This window comes from Trichosurus vulpecula, chromosome 5 (genome assembly GCF_011100635.1).
Source record: "Trichosurus vulpecula isolate mTriVul1 chromosome 5, mTriVul1.pri, whole genome shotgun sequence".
In the NCBI taxonomy this organism is placed as follows: domain Eukaryota; kingdom Metazoa; phylum Chordata; class Mammalia; order Diprotodontia; family Phalangeridae; genus Trichosurus; species Trichosurus vulpecula.
In genome coordinates this window covers 159210197-159238127 of record NC_050577.1, presented here as the reverse complement: position 1 = coordinate 159238127, position 27931 = coordinate 159210197, and the positions used below count along the sequence as shown (strand labels likewise).

The 27931-nt window shown below is 36.7% G+C and overlaps 1 protein-coding gene across 1 annotated transcript in view; it reads left to right on the top strand.

Moving 5' to 3' along the window:
• Positions 1 to 1089: 1089 nt before the first annotated feature.
• Positions 1090 to 27931, top strand: part of LOC118851101 (protein piccolo-like) — a 41739-nt gene continuing 14897 nt past the window's right edge. The window contains exons 1-2 of the mRNA XM_036760652.1: positions 1090 to 1787; positions 8668 to 9976. Coding sequence (XP_036616547.1) covers positions 1528 to 1787; positions 8668 to 9976 — 1569 coding nt within the window. The 5' untranslated portion in view covers positions 1090 to 1527. The remainder of the gene's footprint in view (positions 1788 to 8667; positions 9977 to 27931) is intronic.

Sequence of the window (27931 nt, the reverse complement as noted above, 5' to 3'; positions counted from 1 at the left end):
AAAATGGCTGCTCTCCTAGACACCTGATCCCTAGGACATGGTTTATGCTGTGATTTTATTTTTAAACTGTAGAAAAAATTCCCCCTGCAGAAATTCAAAATGAATTTGTTTGAGGAAATGGACATTATGACAAAGTGTGTCAAAGTGGTTTTTAAAGTTTTAGGAAAGCAGGCAGGCAGGGCACAAATGATGAAACCATTTTGGAACCACTTGAGAAAGGAGGAATTATTACTTTTAAAACTAGAGGTTCATTAAGCCACAACTCTAGCTGTTCACCTTTCTCGGTATTGTCTTGTGTCTAATGTAATATTGTAGCAATCTTCCAAGGAACTATTTGAATAACACTTATATTTTAATTTTCATCTGTATTCCTTTGATAGTTATCAGACTTTTTCTTCTCCTTGACCATGGACCCACCTGGCAAGGAGAACACTTGGGGGCCTAATAGAGACAGCAGACAGGATTAACACCTAGCACCAAAGGAAAATATGTTAGCCATGACTTCTGTTTTAGCAGTCAGCAATATAAAGAACAGATAATCAAAGTCTGTTCCTGTACTGTGCTAGTATCACATTTGGAACTACGATTCCCACAATTCTCTACAAATGGGAGAATCCACAGACCTGGGAAATAAGAGCATTTATAAATATTCAACCTTGTTTGGTTTACCGAAAGTACACCATTTAAAGCAGCTCTTAATTAATGTGCTAAAGAGCTTGAGTTAAATGGACTAATTTGCATAATATTTAGAAACATAGTCCCCAAGAGGTGCTAATCTCTCTCTACTAGCCTCTTAGCTAATAAGACTACAATTACCTGAAACCTTTTCAAGGGTCACTTAGACTGAGTCCTTCCTGGGAAAAATAAACTACAAATCCCATGAGGCAAAGCAACCCATAAAGCCCCTAGACTTCTTCCAGTAGGCTAAAATCCAGATTAAGGCACCCTGAGCAATGCCTTAAAAAAAAAACCGCTGGACTTTTCCCCCTGGGCTGTTTCTCTACTAACTCCCTATACCTTTAAAAGCATTAGTGTGAGTTGGCTAAAGAAAAAAGGAAAATCGGAGTGGGAGTGGCCGGGGGGGTGGGTGGGTGGAGAAATCACCTGTTCTGAGAGGAGCATGCTCACTGAAGAGGGAGGGAGAGGAGGAGGTGGAGGAGAAAGGGAGGGAGGGGACGGAATCAGCCTGGCACAGCTCAGATCTGTTTCTTCTCTAGCTTAGGAAGCAGGAGCTGCAGCAGCCAGGAGGAATCTCTAGCAAACGTTGTTTGATACCGGCCAACATGGAGGAACCAATAGCGGTAGTTACCTGCGAACTGGACTAATCCACTGGCTTCCGCTCCCAGCCATCCAGCTGTGTACTAGAAGAAGGGAGGGAACCCTGATCCTTCACCCGTGGAGTCACATCTGTCTGTCTACACGCCCGACAGCAGGAGTAGGGGGTTATTTTCCCCTTCTGGCTGCCGGCATCTAGGCTAAGAGGCACAGGAGGGTGGGGAGCTCGCCTCTGTGGAGCCTCCCTGAGCCATGGGCAACGAAGCGAGCTTGGAAGGGGAAGGTCTCCCTGAAGGGCTGACAGCTGCTGCGGCGGCGGCGGCAGCAGCCGGAGGAGCGGACGGCGGGGCGGGGAGCACCTTACACACCATGATCCCGGCCGGCATGGAGGCGGATCTGAGCCAGCTGAGCGAGGAGGAGAGGAGACAGATCGCTGCTGTCATGTCAAGGGCGCAGGGGCTGCCCAAAGGAAACGTATCCCCCGCCGCAGCGGAACCACCTTCTATGCAAAGGCATGCACAGCATTATATGTATACATATATATGTCTATGCATACGTGTTACAGCTCCATAGGCACATATGTGTGAGCACGTATGTGTGAGTAGAGTGGTGCATAGATGTAACCTCCCTTTATTTTATTCTCACTAATGGGGTGGGGATACAGTGATCATATGCCATCTGGATGGGTGAGGGAAAAAAAAAGGATTTGTAGTAGAGTTTCGCTGAAATAGCCAAGCATTACATTATTGTGGGGTTTTAGTGTGGTTTTAAGTTGTAATTCTGATCTTTCAAATTCTTCTTATCCGATGACATCCAAAGACGTTTTTTTAAATATATTAATCTAGAAGTATTCCATTAAAACAACACGGAATGTGTTGAGCTAGAGTAGTATTTTTGCCTGTATCTTATCTTTGGTAATATCAGAAATTTCTTCCCATTGTACATAACAGTTAATGATATCTTTAATAATACCTTCCGTTCTCCTGGTGGCTGTTTCTTTTTTTTTTAATTCTTAAAGGAAATCAGGGGGTATAGTTCAGGTATAACTATTTTATGAGAATGATGAAGCATCCTGTAGCATATACGAATCAGTAGGTTAGTATTTTTCTAACATGTCTATTAGTATAATTTTAAATCTTATGAATCTACGCCTTGCATATGCCAAAGTATCACTTTATTTCATAGAATTACATGTTGTAACTTTTATTAAATTGGAAATAATTTATATACGTTGTGTAACATACAGTATGTATTTACAAGAAGGTTACAAACTCCTTAGTTACCTTCCTTAGCAAATGCAAGAGTTAAGACGATTAATAGTAACCTGCTAATATTCTCCCCACTTTCTTCCTTCCTATCTCCAATAAATTTTTTTTTCTTAATTAATAACAGTAAGAAGTGTGCACAATCATGGACAGAATGCTTGGCCAGTCCTCATTATTGTAAACAGGATCACCACCTCTGGGAAGAGAAAAGGGACCACTTCCCTATCCATGGTGCTGAAATGAGTCTTCCTCTGTTATCACAATCTAAGAGGAAAAACATTGGGGCTTTTTTTTTTTCTTTTTTCTTTTCTTTTCTTTTCTTTTTTTTTTTAGGGAAGGGGGCTAAATTTGAAGGGGAAAAAAATAAAAACCAGGGCATAAGTTCTTATTTACTTATCTGAAATAAATAATATTTAATTTACTTGAGATAATATGGGTTTATTGAAAGGATAATTAAAATAGGCAATTAATATATGTGTGTTTAGGAGATGTTGAAGATATTTTATGAAAATTTTATTGTTTTAATATTGAACACTTCCTTTCAAAATTTATTGAGAAGATTCCTTTTGATTAAAAAACCTTAATGTACCAAGAGAACTACAATTCCCATTAAACTTGTGACTCCTCTAACTTTGTAAAATATGTGATTTCAGCAATATTTCAAAATATTGGGAAACTGTTTTTGAAAATCATTCCAGTTTTTTCTGTGTCACTTTTATTTATCGAAGACTTGAATTATTAGAAATTATGAATTAGGATTCAATATTATTTCATAGACTAAAAATGCCACAGCTTCTTAGGAACATAGAACTGGAAAGGAGCTTCTTAGTAATTCACATCCAGTTCCATGATTTTACAGATGAGGAAATTGAGGCCCATCTGTCTTTCAAAAATAATTGTTAATACTAGCTGTGATTTTTATTTTTGCTTCTAATTTATTAAATCTTAAAGAACAGCATGTTAGTCTATGAATCTGTATGTAATAGATATGTTTTTGCCTTAGCCACAGTCACATAATTATTGCTTATACAACAATACTTTTCAGTCCCAAGATCTTAGTGTCAGATAGAATCCACAGAGAAGAAATATATAAGCTTTCTTATAACTACATTACATTTCCATTTTTCAAAGATATAGGCCTCTGTAAATGTCTTCAATCTGTTTCTCTTTTTTTGGAAGCTATTAGGAGACCACACAGTTTCTCTCAATAATGATAAAAGAAAAGAAACAAGTGTACATGTGCATGCCTGTGTAACCAAACTCACATGTATTCACACCTCTGGGTTCCAGATTGACCGTCCTAAGTTGTCCATAATAAATTAGAAAAATCACCTAATATACCAGTGCCATAGCATTTTCATCTATTAAATATATTTGATAATATCAGCCTCAAAGTATTATTTTTGTGAAGGTAAATTGTAATAACATCTACAAAGGTGTATATTGAAAAAGTTAAGGCAGTATGTTATTAGTAAGTGATATTAGTTGTATTCCAATCAGGTATGATTATGTTTCATTTTTTGGACTTAATACTTTAAGCATTTTGTTTACTTCGGTTTTTCATTGTCATAGTGGCTTGTTTTGTACTATCCATATATTTTATCTTATGTGAAAGGCACATATTCATTGACTTATGAAGAAGCAGCATGATCTCATGGAAGGATGTCTGGAGTTGGATTGAAGAAATTTAGTTCTAGTGCTTATTAGCCATTGAGAACTTTGGGAAAAGTCATTTATTCTTTCTGGACTTCAGTTCCCTCAATTTGGTTATCTCTAAAGATCAACTTCAATTCTCCAATTTTATGTACCTCAGCACTCTGCTAAGGAAAACTGGGAATTTGTAAATGGTATTGGATGTTTCTGATGGTTCTTTTATATCCCTCTAGCTTAAGACAGCTGCTATTATGTCTGCTGCTTAATATACCAATTCAAAAGATATGTATATTTATTAAAATTATTGTAAGATATTTTCTCCCTGTAATTAGCTGTCAGGGGAAATAATTAAAATCTAATGATAAAAGGGAACTGAAATCAAAAGAAGGGCCAAGTATCGGGAATTAGACAGCATGGTAGAAGATTATAGGTGGCACAGGAAGTGCTCCTGGTTCTTTTGATCCCTTATACACACATGAGAAAACCCAATTTTGTTACCTTTCCTTCTTAATATTTTCTTCAGCTACAGATGGGTAAGTTCCAAAGTACTTTCCTGAGAGTCACTTCTAATTAATAGGATATTGTGTTAGAAATCTGAGGTTTTCACTGGTACTATTCTTCTTTGATATCGTGTTGAGCATTTCTTTCAGCCTCTCCTAGGCAATGACTATAACTTGATTTCTCCTAGAGTGAGATAACATCCAGGTTTTAAGAGGAATATAGTATGTACTTATTTTTTTTATTTCAGCAGGTTGAAAGTGGACCTATGGGATTGGAGTTTTGATCACAGTAGTTGAGGAAAGGTTATAACACAGTATATCATTTATAATTCAATAAATTTTCTTTGTATTTTTTATTTAACTGCATAGGTGCTACATTAAGAGATTATTAACCACCAAACTAGGATTGGCCAAGATGTATCATTTAAAGATTTTTTTCTGGTCATATAATTGTATCTCCATTTCATTTTCCCCATATTTTACACTGCAGTAATATCACCTTTGACAGTTATTAGGCATTAATCACTTTGGTTCTTTTGCTGTCCATAATTATAACTATTAATAGCAGTGAGGTCAATATAGTGGTGTATATATTTTCTAACAATGAAGACTCTTAAATTTCACATAATTAGTGTTTCTTTTTAATTAATGCAGCTATAATTGCTGGTGAAAGTAACTTTCAGTAAGAATGTAGTCATTGTTACAAACAGGTCAAAATTTCACCATGGCTCTTTGTATCCTTTCTAGGTAACACACATATGAGTTGGATGTTACAAAATAATCTAGCCATAAGAAAATAAAGATTCATTTGTTAGAACTTCATTATAAAACTCTTTTGTATGAGAATATGATTCTGTATAATGATGGTTTGTCATGTATTCTGTCCAAGGAATTTTATTTACTGAATTACTAAAATAATTTGTTTGAAATTGGTATCAACTATAATGCAATCCCAGGGTATGGACCCTGAGAATATCATGAAAGCTCCAAAATATTCTGAATGAATACCTTTTATCTGTGGTTTTTCTCCCCTCAGAGCAGAGCAGCCAGAAATGTTATCTACATTAACACAGAGAAATTGCTATTTGAAAATACCTTAAAGTTGAGAATTTCAATTCAGTAATTGTATAATAATTTGCTCTAGGAAATTGCATTCCTTGCCAAATACTCCAAAAAAAGGTCAGTCTTACCCATAACTTGTACTCTGAGCTGAATATGATTTGTATTATTATATCAACTAACAATATTTTTATACAGTGGCCAGTGTAAAATTTGAACATTTAAGTTTTGAAATACTAAAGCAGTTTAGTGACCTATTAATTTTCCTCTTAATTGTTTTCAACTATTTCTATAAATTCTTTCAACTTTTTCTTGTTTAATTAAAATGAATTAGGACATTATCTCTAAAACGCTTGGAGAGCAGGCAGTTAAGTCCCAGGGAAAGGGATAGAGATGCAGTTGCTAACAAGGTGATGTTAATCAAGTTGAAGAAGGTGGTTTACTCTGTATTGAAGTGAGTGATGTATCCATCATAAACTCAGTGATTAAAGTAAATTAAAAACCCAGGTTTTTTCCCCTAAAAGCTTTAGAAGCTCTTTGACTGATTTTATGTTCATAAAGTGGTGAGATAACCTCCATTTCTAACTTATATTATGAGTTGCATATCTTTTTAAAAATATATCCCTTTTGGGCTTGTACTCTGATTTCTTGACATCTATGTAGAATGATAAATGATAAAAATAATGGTTCATAATTATATAGCATGTTAAAGCTTATAACAAAAACTTTTATCCCCATTTAAGAAGTAAGAAAACTGAGACTCAAAAATACTAAGTGATTTTCTCACAGTTTTTTTTTTATTTCTAGGAAGTATTGAAATGAAAATTGAATGTGGGACTTTAAACTTGGAAGTTTAGTGCTCTTTCCATTCCCCCAATCTGTGTCAATGAAAAAGAAAATAAAATCCTTTTTAGTAGATATAGTCATATAAAATAAATTTCCATTTCTTTTAGAAGTAAGTTTGTAAGTTGCTTTCTATGTGTATTAGATTTTCTAATTGTGCCCAGCCTTCTACATAGTGAAGTAGGTAATTTCTTGACAAGATGAATTTGAGCTAACTACTAAAATGCTCAATTCAAAGCTCACAGATTTATCACTCAACAAGTAAATCTTATATTCAACTTTGGCATCCACAGAACTTGAGGTTTTTTTGGTCCCAAGTTTTGGCTATCAGTAAACCATATTTGTGTGAATATACCACTAAACTGAGAGTAAAGAGATGTGGGTCCCAGCCTTGGCAATGACAAAGTTAATAACTTTACTACACCGGGACAAATCACTTTTCTCTGGATTGCATTGTCTTCTTCATTATCCTGCGATGGTTGGACCAGGTAATGTCTGAGGTCCCTTCTAGCTCTAAAATTCTTTGATTCTAAAATATTCTTTGATCCTAAGTTTCTTTGGTTCATTTTTAATTAGTCTTTCTTAATCAAATAGAACAGTTATTTGCTGAAATTAAAAGGCTACTCATTTACAAAGTGCATATTTACAATCTAATTTATTTCATGAGAATGAGTGTTTTTCAGTACAGCATGTTCTGGTAGCATCTTCATCAGTAGAATATCCATTATTTAAAAAGTTAATGTCATGGATCACTGTAGGAACCAAATGAATTAGGAAAAAAGATCAACCATTTGAAATATATAATTATAGATGTTTGAAAATGCATCATGTCATCAAAAGAGTCAAGTAAAATCCATCTTTTATATCTTTCTGTGCCCTGGAAAGAAATGTTAAAAATGATAAGGAAAGGAGAAATGGAAGGTAATTAACTAGGAAATTGCTCATCATCCTTTAATGCCAGCAAGCAACAGGTATCAACCATATTGTAAACATTTAGGAAAATGTTCATTATGGAAGTTCCTGATTCTAAGCAACTCATAGAGCCTTTTCTAGGGATAGATTGCTTAAACTCATTCTTCAGTATTAGCTAGACTCCAGGAGGCAGCTCTGAGATTTTTTTCTTGCTCATGACTTATATAGGAACAACTTTTTAGAAATCGTCCTCAATTAGTGGCATTGTCATGGGTAAAATAAATATTTGTAAGAAAGTTTAATTGTGAAAGAGCTTGTATAGGAACTCTAACTGTTTTCTGGAGATAATTTCAGCACAAAATGATGGGTTGCTGCCCCCCAGAATTTCTGAATGTTAATTTTTGATAAGTATATCTTGTGGGAATACTGTGTAAGAGCAACAGAACATCATGCATATGTTCCTGTACATATGTACATGTGTGCAGGCATTGTAGTCGACATATGTAGTCCCCATTTTATTTTTACTAAAGATGTTAGACATTCATTTATTAATACCATATAATACCATGTATGGGAATTAGCATCCCTCCTTTTCTCTGCAGCTAATTGGGAAATGGCCATAGGCCTTGTAGACACTTAACTACCTCTTTTCTGCATTTCATAGGAATCCTAGGATTTTACAGCTGGAAGGGACGTTAGAGATCATCTAGTCCAATGACCTCATTTTGTAGATGAGGAAACCTCAAAGTAAGGGCATGACTTCAAAGTATTTGATAATCTAGTCATTGATATGCAGTAAATTAGAAGAAGTATCATGTCAGCTACAAAGCAAATTTTGAACATAATCTGAATTCATCTAGTTATTCAAATTTACTTATTCAATTGTTTCTGTGTTGTAAATATAGTCTGCCATATTTTAGGAATGTCTCCTCCATCAATATACTTAATATTAGAATTGCTTATGTTTCTTAGAATCCCATAAGAATATAAGCTTCTTCAGAATAGGGAATTTTTCTATGTTTACTAATGCAAATTTAGTATTGGTATGTCCAGTGACTGGCACAGTGCCTGGCACATAGTAGGTGAGCAATCAATGTATACTGATTATTTGATTGGTAAATTCCATTATTTTAATTTCCTTTTCTCCTTTACTGTCTCAGGAAACCAGAGTTTGATACCAGTCATCATCCAAAGCAACCAGGGAAACCTCCAGATCCTGGGCGTCCTGGACAACCCACTCTCAGTAAAAGTAGAACAACAGACACTTTGAGAACTGAACAGAAATCCCCTGGAAGGAGCCCTTCTACTACTAGCTTGAGAGAATCAAAATCTCGAACGGATTTTAAAGAAGAACAAAAGTCAAGCATCATGCCTAGCTTTCTCACAGATTCCAACCCATTAAGTGCTGTCTCATCTGTTGTAAATAAATTTAACCCATTTGATTTGATATCAGACTCTGATGTAGCCCAGGAAGAAACTGCTAGGAAACAGAAAGTTACTCAGAAGGAACAGGGGAAACCTGAAGGAATCACAAAGCCCGCCTCTCAACAGCAGTCCCCTAAACCAGGTACAAAGCCGCAAGGGCCTCCCAAAGTTACATCTCAGCAAGTTGGTACTACCAAATCAATACCTCCTCAACAACCTGGAAAAACTAAGCCTCAGTCTCTTGGGACAGGAAAGCCAACTCAAGCTTTAGGGCCTACAGAAGAAGACACTTCACGATCAGAACAGGCAAAACCACCACTTCAACAACGAGGTCCGACCAAATCTCAGCCAGACCCTGCAAAATCAGATCCTGCTAAAACAGTATCACAAGGCCTGTCTAAAATATATTCCCAGCAACCAGGGCCTACAAAACCACCTGCCCAACAGCTAGACCCCACAAAACCACCTGCTCAGCAGTCAGGCCCTACAAAACCACCCACTCAGCAGCCCGGGCCAACAAAACCTCCCACTCAGCAGCCTGGGCCAACAAAACCTCCCACTCAGCAGCCTGGGCCAACAAAACTTCCCACTCAGCAGCCAGTGCCCACAAAACTACCCACTCAGCAGACTGGGGCTTCAAAGACCCTCACCCAGCAGCCAGGGACCACAAAACCATCTACCCAGCAGCCTGGCCCTTCAAAGACCCCCACCCAGCAGCCAGGGACCATGAAAACTCCTGCTCAACAGTCAGGACCCACAAAACCCCCCTCCCAACAGCCAGGACCAACAAAATCCCTTGGTCAGCAGACTACAAAACCATCAAGCCAACAAGCAGAGCCTGGAAAACCTTTGCAACCACAATCAACTTCATCTCCATCTACAACACTGACATCAGCACAGGGCCCCCCAAAAACCTTTTGTCCTCTTTGCACTACCACGGAACTTCTGCTACACACTCCAGAAAAGGCCAATTATAATACTTGCACTCAGTGTCAAACAACTGTCTGTAGCCTGTGTGGGTTCAGTCCCCCACAAATAACAGAGGTCAGTACATTTAATATACTCTCTCTTTCTAGAGTTAGTGAATCTAGATAATGCTGCCTTTATCATGAAATGGTATTGTACAAAACTATCTCATGGTTTTAATGTCAAGTCACTCTTTATTAAACACAGGATAAAAAGATGGAAAGGACATTAGATACTATCTAGCTGAAACCCTTTCCTTTGTATGTGAGGAAAATGAGGCCCTTAAAAATTAAGTGACATACTTCAGGCTATATATAGGTGGCATATAGCAAGTTAGGATTCAAATAGAGATCATGTCTAAAAATCGTTGCTCTCTCTTCCACTCCACTCTGCTAGGCACATTTTTTTTTTTAACCTGACATTTGTCACGAAACAGTGCATATAGTTCTTAGTCACATTAATGTGAACTATGTTCTCGGCATTATTGGTACCAATTCTGACATTTTTTTCCTGAGGTACTCTATGATTTTCAGACAATTTGACAGATGGTTTTGTATCACCAATCACGAATTTTATTGAATACTGTACCTACTGTGTATCTAGCACCATGCTAAGTATTATTTCTATCTAAAAGTAAAATGATGTGGTTTTAGTAGGTGGCAAATCCTTACCAGAGGAGAACATATTACATAGTAAAGTCATGAAGCCAGCCATTATGACATAGCAAATTGTGAAGGTTGTAGTAGTGATGGTAACCTAATTAAATAAAAGAGGGATGCTACTAACTTAGAGCTGAAAATATTGGGATCTGAGGTCTAGATTGTGGACAGGACCCAATTTATTTTCCACAGTGAATGGAATACCCCTGAAGGAAGGCAATGACATTACCTAATCAGGTTGGAGAACAGCTGGTAATGGGGCAGACACTGCATTTTGGCCTTGGAAACCAAGTGATGGATAGACAGTGGAGTGGATAAGTCTGAACTTATGTGGATGTTAATTTAAAGCCTTGTACAGTTTAAATATCCCCTGGAGAGAAGGCTCATGCACTATGGTCATAATGAATAAAAATCAGTAATAATCATAGTGTATGTTCAGAAGGTGCCCCCTTAATATATTACAGTCTCATCAGTATATTATAATGTAGATGACTACTGTCCATGCTGTTGTGTCTTAATACTAATTGTTAGTAATAAAATGGTGTTTATATAGTGCTTTAAGGTTCATGAAGTACAGGACTCTCCCCAAAACAGATAATGAAGTAAATGGTACATGTTTTTATACCATTTTTACAGTTATGAAAATGGAGTCTTAGAGAAATTAAGAGTGTTGCCTATATTCACAGTTATATTGTGTTAGAACCAGGTTTCCTGTTACCTAACTCACTGTTTTTTTTCTATCATGTAGCTAATCAAGCCAATAATAATTACTCAATCAATGCATTTTGGAACTTGGGACCTATCACATATTGGTCACAAGATAAAGATAAATGACACATTCTTGACCAGTCATGTTGCTTCCTAATTTCTGGTCGGGTTTCTGTTATTTCGTTGGCACTCCTATTGCTAAGTGGCTACTGCCATTAGTGAGTGATATTACTGACCATGTAGAAACCTCCCCTCCTTAAATCAAAATGTGAAAGGGGAAAAATAGGATTTATAAAATATGAATTTTTGCTACTTTGCCACATCACTCAGAAAAAAGAATATTTCAACTTGATATTAAGTTCATGCCCAGAATTTGTAAGACATGCCTTTTCCTCTCAAAAAGTTATGTATACAGATAGCAATATAAAGTAGAATGGGAAGCAGGAACTTGATTAAGGATTTTTGAGCTGAAGAATGACAGGTCTAGTTGTGCTTTAGGAAGATTAATCAGACTGTAATATATTGGATGGATTAGAGAAGAGAACAACTGGAATTTGGGTGACTAGTTAGGAAACCATTGTATTAGTGCCTACTAGAAGCTGTTGGATGCTACACACAATTATTTGGAGGTAGGGGATCTGGGTGTAAATCTTAGGACTAGGTGTGTGACTGTCTTCAATCTTTATTCATAAAAGAAGGCACAGGACTTCTATCCAGTCCTAAATCATATGATCTTAAGATGATACTGATGGAAATGTAGAAAATAGGACTGATGTGAGATTTCTTGTCAGTAGATTTATCAGGATTTGATGGTTGATTAGATATGGGGGATAAGGGAGAAGTGAAGAATGACTTTCAACTCTGGGTGAAGAAGTGATAAGTTTGTTAGAACAAATGATTATTTCTTCAAATGATTTGTATTGTCATTGATATGGGTACTTTTTCCAATGCAACACACCCACAATCCACTCACATCTTATTCAGGGAAGCCTTTACCAATGTTTTTCAATAAATCTGTCACCAGGGGTCAGTCCAATATGCTGGAGGCCTTCCTCTGGGTTCCTTAATATCATATACATATTTGTTGAGCAGATGAGTAGTTTATCAGTCATCCTCTGCTCTCACCACAAAATTGTCCCCCCTTATATTATGGTCATTCATCCTATTTGTGTGGCTTCCTGCATGCAAGTCAACATTGGATAAAATGCTCACCACATCTCCCTACAGTGACTTCTTGATAACCCCTAATTTTGATTCTTTAGAGATTTTGTGTAGGCTAAAATTCATAATCTCATAGCTTCACCAAAAGAATATTGGTTTTGAAAAGATGAGTTTTTGTTTCAGGGAGAAGCATGTATTTTTGAAAGGGCCACCCAATTCCTCAAATGCAATTCAGCTTGTTCTCTTTCTCCTCCTTAATTCTGGGCCCATAGCATTGTCCATTTTTGCAGTCACTGCCTGGAATATATGTATTAATATTCTACCTCACTAGATCATGTATATCTATCATAAATATCACGGTATGGATAATAGGTACTTTTTTATTCTCTTGTTTTTCATGGTAGCTTACCCTGAACTTTTTTTAATGGTTGGAAATCTCATTCATAAGTCTTTGTACTAACCTAGAACTTGCTGTAGTCAGCATGATATTATTTGTAAACAGCATCTGGAGAACTTAATCATATATAGGGACTTTCTCTTTCATTTGGACTCTGCTGTTCCCTTTCCACCTTTGGTGAGACATCTCTCCCTCTTTTATATTTTACTTCATCTTAATAATTGGGCCATTGAGGAAAGCTATCTTTGCTATGTCTCTCAAGAAATCCTATATAATGTCAACAGATGCATAGGAGACACATTTGAGAAAAGTCTTTAAAGCTTCATTTTTCACTATGAAATCAGATGTGATATTATATTTAATAAACAATAAATACTGGGGGATATTTTAGTCTCTGAACTATTAAGTCAGTTATATGACCGTAAATCTAGACTACTGTAGAAGATTATTTGAAAAAGACCTCATTTTTCGTCAAGTATGTGCTTGAATTCACATGTAGATTTTACTCATAAAGATTTTTGTAGAGGTGGAAGATAACTATGTTGGCAAGTTGTTACTGGCATCTTCTGAATTAACTTTTTGTTCCTTTGATTGTAGTATTATTTGAATTTTTCTAATAATATGTGGTCTTTGCCTCTTTCATATAGCTTGAGAGGCATTTTTTCTATGCATATATTAAGTAGGCATTATTTACTAGACACTGTGCTAGGCAGTGAGTATACAGAGACAAAAATAAAACTGCCTGCCCTCAAGAACCTTACATTCTCTCAGGGGAAGCAACATCTCTCCTGAAGAGTAAGTATAAATTAGACACAAAATAGATGTAAGGTATTTGGGAGAGGGGAGGGCTGAGGGGAAGGCTACAATCTGGATAGATTTTGTGTAGGAAGCACGACCTTGAGCTTTGAATGACAGTAAGGATTCTGAGAGGCAGAGAGGAGAGGGCTGTGCACTGTAGAGTGGCCTGTACAGACTAATGGAGAAGGAAGATGAGATGCCACACGTGGTAAATAACAAAGAAACCAGTCTGGTGAGAACATAATGGATGTGAAGGAGGTTAAACTGAAAGAAGCCTGGAAAGGTAGGATAAAGCCAAATTGGGAAGGGCTTTAAAAGTTAAAAAGAAGAAGGATTTAAAAAAAAAATTATTAGAAGCAAGAGAGAACCACTAAAGTTTCTTGAGCAGGAAAGTGGTATGGTTAAGGCTTGCTTTTTGAATATCAACTTGGTGGCTATGTGGAAGATTGATTAGAAAGAGCTGAGACTGGAAGCAGGGAGACCAAAAAGAAGGCTATTGCAATTTTGTAGGTGAAGAGTGATGAGGATCTGATCTAGAGTAGTGTCTATATGAGTAGGGAGCAGGGGATGAAGTGAGGTATTGTGGAGGCAGAGTTTACAACATTTAACAACTGACTAAGGAGCGAGGTAGAGTGAAAGTTAGGCATGAATTTAAGGTTTTCATCTTGCATGGCTGGAAGGATAGTGAGGCTTTTAATATAAACATCAAAATGAGGAAAAAGGGAAGGAAACCTTGAGAAAAAGATGAGTCCAGTTCTGTACCTATTATTTGTAAGATGTTTATGGGATATCCAGTTGGATATTTCCTATTTGCAGTTAATCTTGTGGGACCAGAGTTCAGAAAATAGATTAGAAATGGATATGTAGATCTGGGAGTCATTTACATCAAGATCATTAGTTGAATCAATAGAGGATATTATCACCAATAGAGAGACTATAGAGAAAAATAGAGGGCCCAGGAGAGAGCGCTGGGGTGCAGCCACATATAGAAAGTGATACATAGGAGCTGAGGCAGCAATGAACACTGAAAGTGAACAGCCATATAAGGCTGAGTATGTCACCAAAGGAAATCAGGAGAGAGGGGTGTCACCAAAATCCAGATTGGAGACTATCTAAAAGGCATGGTCAGCAGCCTAAAATGTCAAAAGAATCTACGAGGATGAAAACTGAGGGGAAAAAAAAAACTATTGTATTAACATTGTAAGCAGTCTTAGAACAGTTTCTGTTGAGTGATGGATGAGGTCAAAAGACAGTTTAGAAGGCATTGAGAAGTAAATGCCATGTGAGAAAGTTTAAAGTGCAAGTGGGGAAGCAATCTTTGCAGCGGTAGCATGGTGTAGTCATTAGAAAACTGTTTTCAGACTCAGAAAAACCTGGGTTCAAGACCAGCCTTTGGCAGTATGATGCTGGGCCAGAAATCCACCCTCTCAGTGGCCTCCAGTTTGTTCTCAGAGCTGCTAACTTATGCTGACAGTTAATGTTGCTGACCTGCATTAGTGGAGAGATTTTCCAAACTGGTAATTACCTATGCCAGTGAAATAACAGGGCTGTACCCCCTTCTGCCTTAGACCACATGGCATATTTTTTCAATTTAAATATTTTGAGAACCAATCCTTTAACATCTCCAACAATTTTCCTTTTAGCACCATCCTTCTCTGTCTGTACTTGATCTGGTTCAGCAGTTCTTGTTCTGATTTCCCTTAGCAGAATTTTCATTTTATTACACAGAACATGTTAGAGTCTAAATCTGGTGATTTTATTCTCAGCTGTGAAGAAAATTTTGATAGAAATATTGATAGCTGTCTTCCATTGTTTTGGTGTTTTCTTTTTAGTTTTCTTTTTAAGTGCTCTTGAAATGATTAAATCTTGCTTTTTGCAATCTTTATCACTCTACCCTCTGTAATTAGGTGTTACTGCTCATAATGTTCCAGCGTTCCTCTCCATAAAATTTTGAAAATGAGTTTATATTCCAAACTTGTTTTGCCTTAGATTAACATTTCTCCCTACTTAGCAAGGAAATCAAATAAATAATTTTTTTAGACTTCTGTTAATTTCCAATTTTCAGCAACAATAGCTTATTTAAGTAGGTTAAGTTGGTTTTGTTTTAATCAAAACCCGTATCTTGTCATCTTTACCCTTCTAATGAGCTCTGATCCAATAGGACAGTGGTCTATTCAGAGGTGGAGAACCTGCAGCCATGAGGCCACATGTGGACTTCTAGGCCTTCAAGTGTGACGCTTTGCCTGAATCTAAACTTCATAGAACAAATCTCCATAATAAAAGGACTCATTCTGTAAAACTTGGATTCAGTCAAAAGGCTGCACCCAAGGACCTGGAAGGCCACATGTGGCCTTGAGGCTGCAGATTGCCCACACCTCTAACTGTATATGAAAAGGAGATTCAGACACTGATAATTGTGTTTCCTGTCTATTACTATGTAGTCAGTTTTATGGTTTAAAAAATATTATTTGGCACTTTCATTGTGTAGCAATTTCTGACTCTTTTCTCAAAGAAAGCATTGATCAGATAAAGGTATGAGCCTCTGGGTAAATTATGTCTTTTGTTTTAGAATTTTGTTTCTTGATAATGAGCCACATAACTTCTAGTTAACAAAGTATTCTAACTTTGTCTACTTAGGCAGGTTTATGCCTGGGGGTGTGTGTGTGGGTGGAGGGGGGGGGTTGTAAAGGATGCTCACAATGGGAAAAAGGGATTATAAACTCTGAATTCCTTGTGATAGCTGCCTGATTCTAAAACTACAGGTTGTTTGGGGAGTCTGTTGCTGTTAATTAAGTGGATCAGGAATGCCAAAAGATAAGGTTGCATGACCCACTGTCTCCTACATTTCAATATGACTGTCATTTGTTTGTCCTCATAGTTTTGAAACTCTTTGTGTAATGGGATAATTATTACAAGAATATCTTGTTGAATATTATACAACCCAGGCTAATGTAACTACATTGAAAAAATAACTTTATTAAGTACTAACACATGCAAGAAATTGTGCGAAGTACTAGAGGATACAATGGATACAAAGAAGAACAAGAAGTGTCCCAAGATTTACATCCAGTTAGTAGGATACAACAAGTGCATTAAAAATTACAGCACAAAATATTATCTCATTAGTATATTAGAGAAGTACAAACCAGATGCCCTGAGGGATCTGGAGAGGGAGAACTTATTTCTGGCTGAGGCTTAAGGAGTAGCTTTGTGGTAGAAAGTAATGAGATGGGCCTTGAGCATAGGATATCAAGAGGAGAAGAAGGTATAGTGATGTGGCATAGCAGATGTCACAATGGATGATTTTATTCTAATAGAATATAACCTTGTTAGGGTTAGGGCTGTTTTCATTGTCATCCTTTTATCCCCAGCACTGAGCACAGTGCCTTATACATGGTTGTTGTTGTTCAGTCATTTCAGTTGTTTCTGACTCTTTGTGATGCCATTTGGGGTTTTCTTGGCAAGGATACTGCAGTGGTTGGCCATTTCCTTCTCTGGCTCATTTTATAGATGAAGAAACTGAGGTAAGCACAGTAAAGGGACTTGCCCAAGGTCACACAGCTAGTAAGTGTCTGAGTCCACATTCAAACTCAAGTCTTCCTGACTACAGGCCTGGTGTTCTATCCATTAAACTACCTTGCTGCACCAATTATACCTGATTATGCTGCAGGTCCTTAACAAAAATTTTCTTGAATTGGGTTGATGGATAATAGTCTAGGTTAGTAGGAATGTAGAGTAATATAGTCTTAGAACTGGAAGAACTTTAGAGATTATTTTATAGATGATGCAAATGAGACCTCTAAAATTGAAGAAACTTGACCAAGGTCACAGTTAGTAAATGTCATAACCTGATCTGAACCCAAGTCTGTTGACTTCTAATTTAATATTGTTTCTGCTCTTATCACATGGTAGGGTGGAGCCAGATTGTGGAGGGTCCTCATTTTAATTTTTAGTGAAGTTTGAGCCATATTTCTAAGGCAGTGGGGGTACATATTTAGGGCTAGATTAGGGTGATATGATCAGACATTTGTACTAGATATATATATATGGCAGTTGAGTGTACGATTGGTCAGTGTTCAGGGAGATTGGTAGTAACAGAGAAATATTAGGTGGTTTTTTTTTTTTTTCCATTTGAAAGAGTTCTTTTTTTAATAGTTTTCATGTAATTTTATAATCCGTTTGTCCTTTCTCAAAAAATTGAATAGTATTTATTTTTTTTTTTTCATAATATTTCTTTTTTTTTTTTTTTTTTTCCTTTATTTATTTTTAGTTTACCAAACACGGTTCTACATAGTTTTGAGTTCCAGTTTTTCTCCCCTCCCTCCCCTCTCCCTCCCCAAGACGGCATGAAGTCTCATATAACTGTCATGTATAACTTCGCATTGAATTAATTTATGCTCTATTCAAGTCGTGGAGAAGAATTTTGACTAATGGAATGAATCATAAGAAAGAAGAAACAGAACCAAAAAAAAAAAAAAACAACAACAACAAAAAAAAAAAAAACCCAAAACCAAAAACAAAAGAGAAGCAGAAAAGGCTAGCATGTAGTGTGCCTCAGTCTGTATTCAAACTTCGCAGTTCTTTCTCTGAATGAAGATAGCATTCTCCATCGTGAGTCCCCTGGATTTGTCCTTGCCCCTTTAGGTTGCTGAGAGAAGCGCAGTATGTCAGGGTTGGTCCTCACGGAATCCACATATCTGTGGCTGTGCACAACGTTCTCCTGGCTCTGCTCCGCTCACTCAGCATTATGTCGTGTAGGTTTTTCCAGGTTGTTATGAAGTATGCATCATCCCCATTTCTTATGGCACAATAGTATTCCATCACCTTCATATACCACAGCTTGTTCAGCCATTCCCCAATTGATGGGCATCCCTTTGCTTTCCAATTCTTGGCTACCACAAAGAGAGCTGCTATAAATATTCTTGTACATATGGGTCCTTTTCCCGCTTGCGTGATTTCTTTGGGATACAACCCTAGAAGTGGTATTACTGGGTCAAAGGGTATGAACATTTCTATAGCCCTTTGGGCATAGTTCCACACCGCCCTCCAAAATGGCTGGATCAGCTCGCAACTCCACCAGCAATGCAACAATGTTCCAATTTCCCCACATCCTTTCCAGCATTTATCATTCTCCTGATTTGTTATTTTAGCCAATCTGACAGGAGAGATGTGGTATCTAAGAGTTGTTTTGATTTGCATTTCTCTAATCAGCAGCGATCCAGAGCATTTTTCCATATGCCTGTAGATAGCTTTAATTTCTTCCTCTGAAAACTGCCTGTTCATATCCTTTGACCATTTCTCAATTGGGGAATGGCTTGTATTCCTATATATTTGGCTTAGCTCCCTGTATATTTTAGAAATGAGGCCTTTATCAGAGATACTAGTTGCAAAGATTTTCTCCCAATTTTCTGCTTCCCTCCTAATTCTTGTTGCATTGGCTTTTTTTGTACAAAAACATTTCAATTTGACATAATCAAAATTATCCATTTTGCATTTTGTAATGCTCTCTATCTCTTGTTGGGTCATGAATTCTTTACTTTTCCACAAATCTGATAAGTAAACTATTCCTTGCTTTCCCAAATTACTTAGAGTATCAACTTTTACTCCTAAATCATGAACCCATTTTGACTTTATTTTGGTATATGGTGTAAGATATTGGTCTATGCCCAGTTTTTGCCCTACCATTTTCCAATTTTCCTGATATTAGGTGGTTTTAATGAAAGCATGAATTCAAATAGTGCCAGTGGGATAAAGGTGAGAAACCAAGGACTGGGTCTGCTAACTGAATGTATGGTTAAGGTGAGGGAGATAGAGGAGTTAAAGGTGACTCAGGTTTTAAGCCAAATTAATTAAAGGATAATGATGCCATCAAAAGAAAAGTATAACCTATTATTATTCTTGGTTTTCTTTCTTTACATAGTTAATTCTCAACCCATTGAAATCTAAATTCTAATTCCACTACTCTATTGAAATTTTTGCAAAGGTTATCAATAATTCCTTGCTAATTTCAGTGGCCCTTTTCAGTTAATATTCTTCTTGACCTTTGTAGTTTTTGACAGTATTGATAATACTTTCCTTCTAGATATTCTTTCATCTCTTTGCATAGTATTGTTCCCTCTTTAATTATTCTTTCTTGATCTCATTTGTTGCTTTATCCTTTCTGAATTATCTTCTTTCTTAGTGTTCTATCCTTGGGTGATCTCAGCTATTTCTATGGGTTCAATAATTATTTCTTCAAAGAACACAAACACACACACACACATACATGCAAAAAATACACACACACACACACACACACACATATATATATATGTGTATATATATATATATATATATATATATATATATATATATACCTTAATCTGACCCCAAATATCCAGTCCTGTGTCTTCACATTTCTCCAAGCTATCTCACTTTGATGAGTTTGAGATGCTGACAATATAATTTCCAAGATGGAATTTGTCATATTTATCTGAAACTTGCCTGCTCTCTAGACATCTCATTTCCATTCTGGGTTTCACTATCCTGCTGGACAAACAGGAGGATAACTTTGGCGTCATCTTTGACTTTTTCACCCTTCTCCTCTCACGTGTCCCTAGCTGATCAATTGTTAACTATACCTCTACAACATTGCACACATCTCTTCATAGTATCATATAAATAATAGATTTAGAGCTAAAAGGGACTGTGGAGGCCATCTGTTCTAATCACTGGATTCTACAGACCAGAAACTGAGGCTGGAGAGGGGAGGAGGGAAGGAAGGAAGAAGGGAGGAAATAAGAATTTATATAGTGTATTAGTGCATAGTCTGTATTAGGCACTGTGCTCTGTCTTTTTTTTAATAAAATATTATTTCATTTAATTTTCACAACATGCCCATGAGGGTAGGTACTATAAGTATTCTCATTTTACAGTTGATGAAACTCAGGCAACCGGAGACTAAGTGACTTGTCCAGAGCTACACAGCTAGTGAATGTCAGAAGCCAGATTTGAACTCAGGTCTTCCTGTCTTCTGGCCCAGATATCTAACCACTACACTATCATCTGCCTCTAGTCAGTGATCAACCAAAGGTCACACATGTAGTAAGTAGTATAGTTGGGACTCCAGCCATATTCCTTTGACTCCAAATAAAGTGCTCTTTTGCACTGGCCTATCCTTTTTCCCACATACAGGCCAGTTTACTAATTATTTCCACCTATAGGATCTATCTTCTCCAACTGTTATTTTTTACAACTGTCAAAGTCTTCTTAAGGTACAGATCTGATCCATTTGAAAAATCTCTCACTGGATGCCTATTGCCTCAGGATAAAGTACAAAGTATTCAGTTTGCCTTTCCACAATTGGCTCCAACGCATCTTTTCAACCTTGTTTTACTTGATTTCCCTTCCTCCACTCTATATTCCAGTTAAACTATTTCCTGAAATCATAATTGCATTTCCCACCTCTGTGCAACTGCCCAGGCTACTCTCCATACCTCCAGTACACTCTCTTCTCTTTCTTTCAGAAATCTTGTCTTACTTCAGGGCTCAGATCAAGTATTAAATACTTATTGAAACCTTCCCTGATCTCTCATGTTAATGCTGTCTTCCTTCTCGAATTTTTCTGGAGCAATGTCCTTGACATGTCCATCATAAGGAACATCTCTTCTTGTGAAGTATAAGCTCCTGTGGGGAGGATGGTTTCTCTTTTGTCAGTGTATCTCTAGCAACTAGTGTGATATTTTTCAACTAGTAGACACATTGTGGTTGTCGCAGAGAAGCAGCATAGCTTGCTGGATAAAGACCTAGCCTCAAAGTCAGGATCACATGGTCTCTTCTACAGACTTACTAATAAGACCTTGAAATGGCAAGCAAAGTGGGGTATTTCCCTGTTTTTTTTCTTTTGGATCGCTTCTCAGCACTAAAGCAATCAAGTGCCTTTGATTGAGTCTTTGATTGAAGCAAGAGTCCTTGATGACCTGCGTAAGTCACAAGAAAGCCTATGTTTGAGTCACATGGTTTTGATGCCCTCTGACCCTAAAGAAGTATACATATATATATATATATATATATATATATATATATATATATATATATATATATATACACACACACACACTCAGAAGTTAGGATTTTACTTTGGAGGCTCAGTCATTTGAAGAGTATTCATGTGATTTGGCCAGCTGAGACTCTGGGTAGCCATTAAGGAACCCCCTCTGGCTTTGAAAACCCAGATGTTGGTGATTTTATCTCTGATAACTATGTATGTATTGCTATGGACAGTCTGCTGATTTGTGTTGTTTGCTCTGTTTATATAATTTCTGCTTGTAATTTCTGTTTGTGATTTTCTGAAGTTCAGGGTGCTGCTTTTTCCCCTGAACTAAGTGAATGATATATGTATGTTTATTTAAAGTGAGATTATAAACCCCTTAAAGTTGGTTTCCTTAGAAAAGCAGATCAAAGAACCTGTGTTAGCAGCCCTTCTGTGTGCTGATGTTGTTGGTCTTATACCTCCACAGCAGCTGCTAGTAACATTGTTGTTACAGACCTTGGGCAAGGTCTCAATATCACAGCATAATCTTGTAGGTTATACTTTGAAGAACAGCTGCTGATGTGCATTGATAGAAAGTTTCCTTAGTTCCCTACACCAATGGAAATTACAGGCCTGAATCAAAAAAAAGGAGGAGTGATATGGTGAGCTCTTGAATTGATTTGGATTGCCCATTCTGAAGAATTGTTGGTCAGAAGTTAGACATGGCATAATCTAAGATTCTAATTCAGGCTTCCTCACTGGGGAGCTTTGCAGATGTGGACAAGTCACCTGATGCCTCTAAATGTGTTACCTCCACTGTGAATCAGAGCAAGCAATATTTTCTCTTTCTCTCTCTCTGGTAGAGGCTGATAGGGAGATTTAACATTAAATATATGAAGTCACTTTTAAAATTATAAAACTCAATGTAACTACAAGATGTTGGAATATAGGAAGCCTTCATCTTGTGAATGAATTTCCTCCCAAAAGTTTATTTTTAAGTTGGTTGCTTGTGTTCCCGTAGGGATATTTTCATAAATTGTTAGAAAGTCTTGTGTTTATCCTCAATCAATAAATACAGATTTATTTAGAGCTTCCTATGTGCTAGCAGGTCAGCTAGGTGATATAGAGATTAGAGTGCTAGACCTTGAGTCAGGAAGACTCATCTTCCTGAGTTCAAATCTGGCCTCAGATTCTTACTAGGTGTAATACTGTGATATTGGCTGTGATACTGGCAAGTCACTTAATGCTGTTTACCTCAGTTTCGTCATCTGTAAAATGAGCTGAAGAAGGAAATGGTAAACCACTTCAGTATCTTTACTAAGAAAACCTCAGATGCAGTCAAGACAGATACAACTAAAAATGCCTGAACATGGTAGTCACTATATTTAGTGCTGAAGATAAAAAGACAAAAATGAAACCATTCCTATCCTCAAAGAGCCTTTATTCTAATGACAGAGACAACCTATACACGGAAGAAGATATAAATGCAAGGTTGTTTGGAGAAGGAGTATACTAATAGTTGGGAATGGAACCAGGAACTACTTCATTCCGAGTGTGGTATTATTTTTCCCATAAATAATGCATGTAATATAATATAATAATGCTTCCATAATGTAATGCTTCCACTATACCTAGAAATGGATAACTGTGTTCCTAGGAGAAAATGGTTCCAGAGTTCCAGCTCAAGATTAAGGAATCGCACCTCCCCCTGTCCTGACAATAAAAGTAGAGACCCTAGCAGGGCCTTTGGTGGTAGAGGTTTGGAAGAGGGTGATGTGGAAGCTTCAGAAGGGAGTCAGGTGGTCTAATGTTTGTCATACATTATACGGAAGCAGCAGTGTAGAAAATTGGGTAATCATGGGTAGTAGGAAATTCTTAACAATCTCTTAACTTCTTATGTCCTAAAAACTTTTTTTATTTCTTTATTCTTAACCATCTCTTAAAAGGATATAGAAACCCATAGATGTGGATTGATATCTTCTAGTATAAAAATATAGAAAATATATCCATACATAATATTGTATAACTAAATGTAGAAAGCACAGTCATTCTGTAATTGTTTTATATGTGGGAATGAGTCGGATTACCCCCACATGGAGCAAATATAGCAGTTCCAGATTAACATTCTTTTCTCCGAGGGCAGCTAGGTGGCACACTGAGTAGAGCACCAGCCCTGGAGTCAGGAGTACCTGAGTTCAAATCCGGTCTCAGACACTTGACACATTTACTAGCTGTGTGACCTTGGGCAAGTCATTTAACCCCAATTGCCCTGCCTTCCCCCCAGCAAAAAAAAAAAATTCTTTTGTCCTGCCCTTTCACTAGTCTTTCATAAATTTGTAACCATTCTTCATGAATTTACAAATTACCTGAGAAAATATAACCATATTTCCTTTCCTTAGGCTTATTAACTGATCAGAAATGTTATGCATTAAGACTCTATCATTTTGCCTTAACATTGTCACTCTATTCCAAAACAGTCATTAAGGGTACATGCAATCATGAAAATAAAACATCCCCCAAGCTCAGAGATAAATATTTAGTTCCTTAATTCTAAGCTACCTACTTCAGAAAATAAAGATTTACTTATTTGAGGCAGTGAACTTAGAGCTAGCTGCTTTTTTCCACTAGGAGATCCTTGTCTTCTCTCATCCCCTCCATGCCCGTCCATCTAGGGATGTGTAAAAGAGTGGCTTTTTATTGACCTGACATGTGTATTGAGACTAGAATAAATGAAATACTAAATAAGTCCTTACTGTCTTCTGTGTCAACTTGAAAATGTATTTATAATGGTTTACAATTTTGTCACTTCTTTCACATTTGGTGCTCTTAAAGCATGAATAAGAAGAAAGGTGCTAATCACTTTCTCTTTAATTTTCAATTTTATTTTTGATAATTAGTAACGCCTAATATATGGCCTGAAGTAGGATGGATCTAGGAAAACTAATGTAAATATCTGTCATAATCCAAGCGTTGTGTATTTCAATTATATTTGATAGATGCTTTTTGTCTTTACCTCACAATGATTTCTGGGAAAGGGAAAAAAGTTTCCTCCTTCTTCAGAATGAACTTTGCCTTGTAATAAGGGAAAAAAAAAACCAGTTAAGCAAAACCACATAATACAGTGACCACATCTGATGTGCTATATACCATTTTGCCCTAGTTTTTATCCCCCACAACTTGCCATGAGGGAGGAAATATGTTTCTATTTATTCTCAAGGACCATCAATGATTTTTTTCTATTATTCAGAGTCCAGCTTCCTTTTAGTGATCTTTTCATCTCTTATGTCATAGCTATTATATATGTATGTATATGTATATAATGTATATATGCATGCATGTATTTCTATTTATTCCAGTAGCAATTTATACAGATCTTCCTTTATTTCTCTGAATTTCTTATATTTGTCACTTTTTATTGCAGAATGGTATTTCATTATATTCATATTCCATATTTTTTAGGCATTCCCTGAAAGAGAGAAACCACTTGTTTACAATTCTGTGTTTTCAAAACATGTGCAGCTAGGAATCTTTTGACATATCTCTCTTTGATTTCCTTGGGGTATTATATGTCCCTTAATGATGTTTATGGGTCAGAAAGTATAGAAAATTTAGCCACTTCTCTTGCATAACTCCAAATTGATATTTAGAATTGTTGAACCAATTCACAAATCCAGTAAGCCCATCTTTTCACAGTCCTGCTGACATTGACAGTTGCTGGTTTTGGTCATCTTTGGCCAACTGCAGTTGTGTTAAGAGAAATCATTAAGTTTTTAATTTAAATTTCATATTAATGATTCAAATTATTGAAGCTATATTTTATAATTTTGAAAATGATTTTAAATGTTTTGTATGAAAGCATGGGCTTAATATTGGAAGCAGAAATTTATTGAAAAATTTTGGAAAGTTCCCCCCTCTCCCAGGACAATAAGATTATAAACTAAAGCAGAAAGAATTATTAAGCTATTATAAATTTAGAATCAGAAAGGACTTTGAGTATCATCTGGTCAGCTTCCTCCTTCATTTTACAGAGAAATAAACTGAGGCCCCAGAGAAGTTAATTGACTTGCCCTAGTTCATAGAACTAATTTCTAACTCATGTCCCATGATTCAAAGTTAAGTTCTCTTTATACCATACTCCAGAGATCATCTAGCCCAATATTTCTTATTTGCAGATAAAGAAACCGAGGCTTAGGGAAGTTGAATACCTTGGCAAAATTCATACAAGCAGGCAAGATTTGAACCAACATGCTCTGATTCTAGAAGTAGATGCTTTTCCATTGTGCAAGAAGCATGAAGAGAGGATATGGTATTTTAGGGAGTGATCAAGGATTATTTTGCCTAGGCTGTGAATCTGCAGTCAAGACATTCTGCTTTGTGCTGTGTCAAGTGTTTTGCTAATTTCACATAATAAGAAGAGCTTAGACTTGATCTTCAGGGCCTACTCCACTGGACTGTCCAATTTGTTATGTGTTATGTAATTCTAATTGAAATGCTCATACTTTGCTCTCTCTCTCTTTCTCTCTCTTTCCCTCTCTCCCTCTCTCTCTCTCTCTCTCTCTGTGTCTCCCCTTCTCTCTCTGTCTCTCTCTCTCTCTGTCTCTCTGTCTCTGTCTCTCTCTCTCTCTCCTTATATGTAGATATAGATATATGCAGATATATAGGTATATGCACATACATACCCACATATTTCAAGGTCCTTTTGGGATCCCATCAGAACAAAGTGGCCAAATTGTATACATTTTGATGATGATCTATGAGCACTTGATTTTTATTTGAAAGTTTGGCCCTGATGACCATAATGAAAATAAATCTGCTTTCCATTTTCTTTAGCATACTATTAAAGTCACTGGGATAGGAGATGATAAATCATGGATGAGAGGAAATACTTTGGCTCCAACTTATCTAAGTTTCTGCTGATGCTACTACTGAATAGTGGCTGGGATGGACATGGAGAGTTGGAGTTAAAGTCTTTATAGGTAGTCGGTCTGAAGTGGTGATGAAGGGACTGTGAGTCTGAATTGCCAGGAGTCAATATTTATAGCCTGGGAAGGGGGAGAAATGGGGTATGTGGGTAGGAGGAATCAGATATGGACCTTAGGATCATAATTGCATATAAGTACAGATAGAAGATATTTTGGAGGTCCTTTAGTTCACCTCCATCCTTCATTTTATAGATGATGAAATGAGGCCTAGGCATTGTAAGTGATTTGCTCAAGGTCACACAGGTAATAAGTGGTAGATACAGGATCAGACCAACAAATTCTATTGATTGACTTAATTGGTTCCAAAGAATGCAGACGATTCTTTGAGTTCAGGACCCATTCCAAGGAAGCAAGCAGGCACTTCTGTTCAAGAGTTATTTACAGTTGCCTATTTTTTAAGCCTGTTTACCCATCTAGGGCTGACAAGTTCCTGCTTGTTCCGAATAAAATCTACCTTTCTAGCTAGATCTCACACAACAACATCTCCCCTATCAATGCTCCCCAATCCCACCCTCATCCCCGACCCCAAACAAGCTACCATTTTGATACACTAGATAGCCAGACTAATCATCTATGCTTAAAAAAAATTTTTTTCTCCATACCTAGAACTCTCCCTTTTTCTGTCCCCCACTGATCAAATTAAATGCTTCTTCCTCCATGTGTCTTTCTTTGATAACCAGTGGAAATGATCTTTTCTTCCTATGAAAATTCATTCATTGTTCATTCCTTTTTTGTGTACTTATTTTTTTGTTCAGCACAGTTATTTGAATCAATCTCATCTCCTCTTTCCTCTACTAGATTGTAACCTCCTTCAAGAGTAGATATTATATCTTCTTTATCCATGCATTCTTTGTCATTTAACGTAGAAAACCTTTCAGATACAAAGTGTTTAATGAGTATTGGTTGAATAAATTCATAATATTCATAACATTCTACCTTTTTTACCTTGGCCAAGACCCTTGCCACACTCTCTTCATACTAGTTGTATAAGTAAATTATTGCTGATTGCTGTGCCCAAATGTCTGAGAAACATGTTTTACCTTCAAATTTTTTCATAACTGTCTAATGTTTTTATATAGCCCACTTTTAAAAGCTGTTTTAATCCTATACATTAATATGGCATGCATGTAGTAAAATGAATTAATTACATTGTTAGGAACAAAGTTCTACTATGGAAGCAGATATCTGTACTTGATAAATTCATTGTGGGATAAGGAAACTCTGCATAGTTATGATTTTATTCCTTTTCTCAATTTACATCTCTTAAAAACACATATTCAAACTGTATCCTCCCCGATTTCTAAATCTACATTTAAG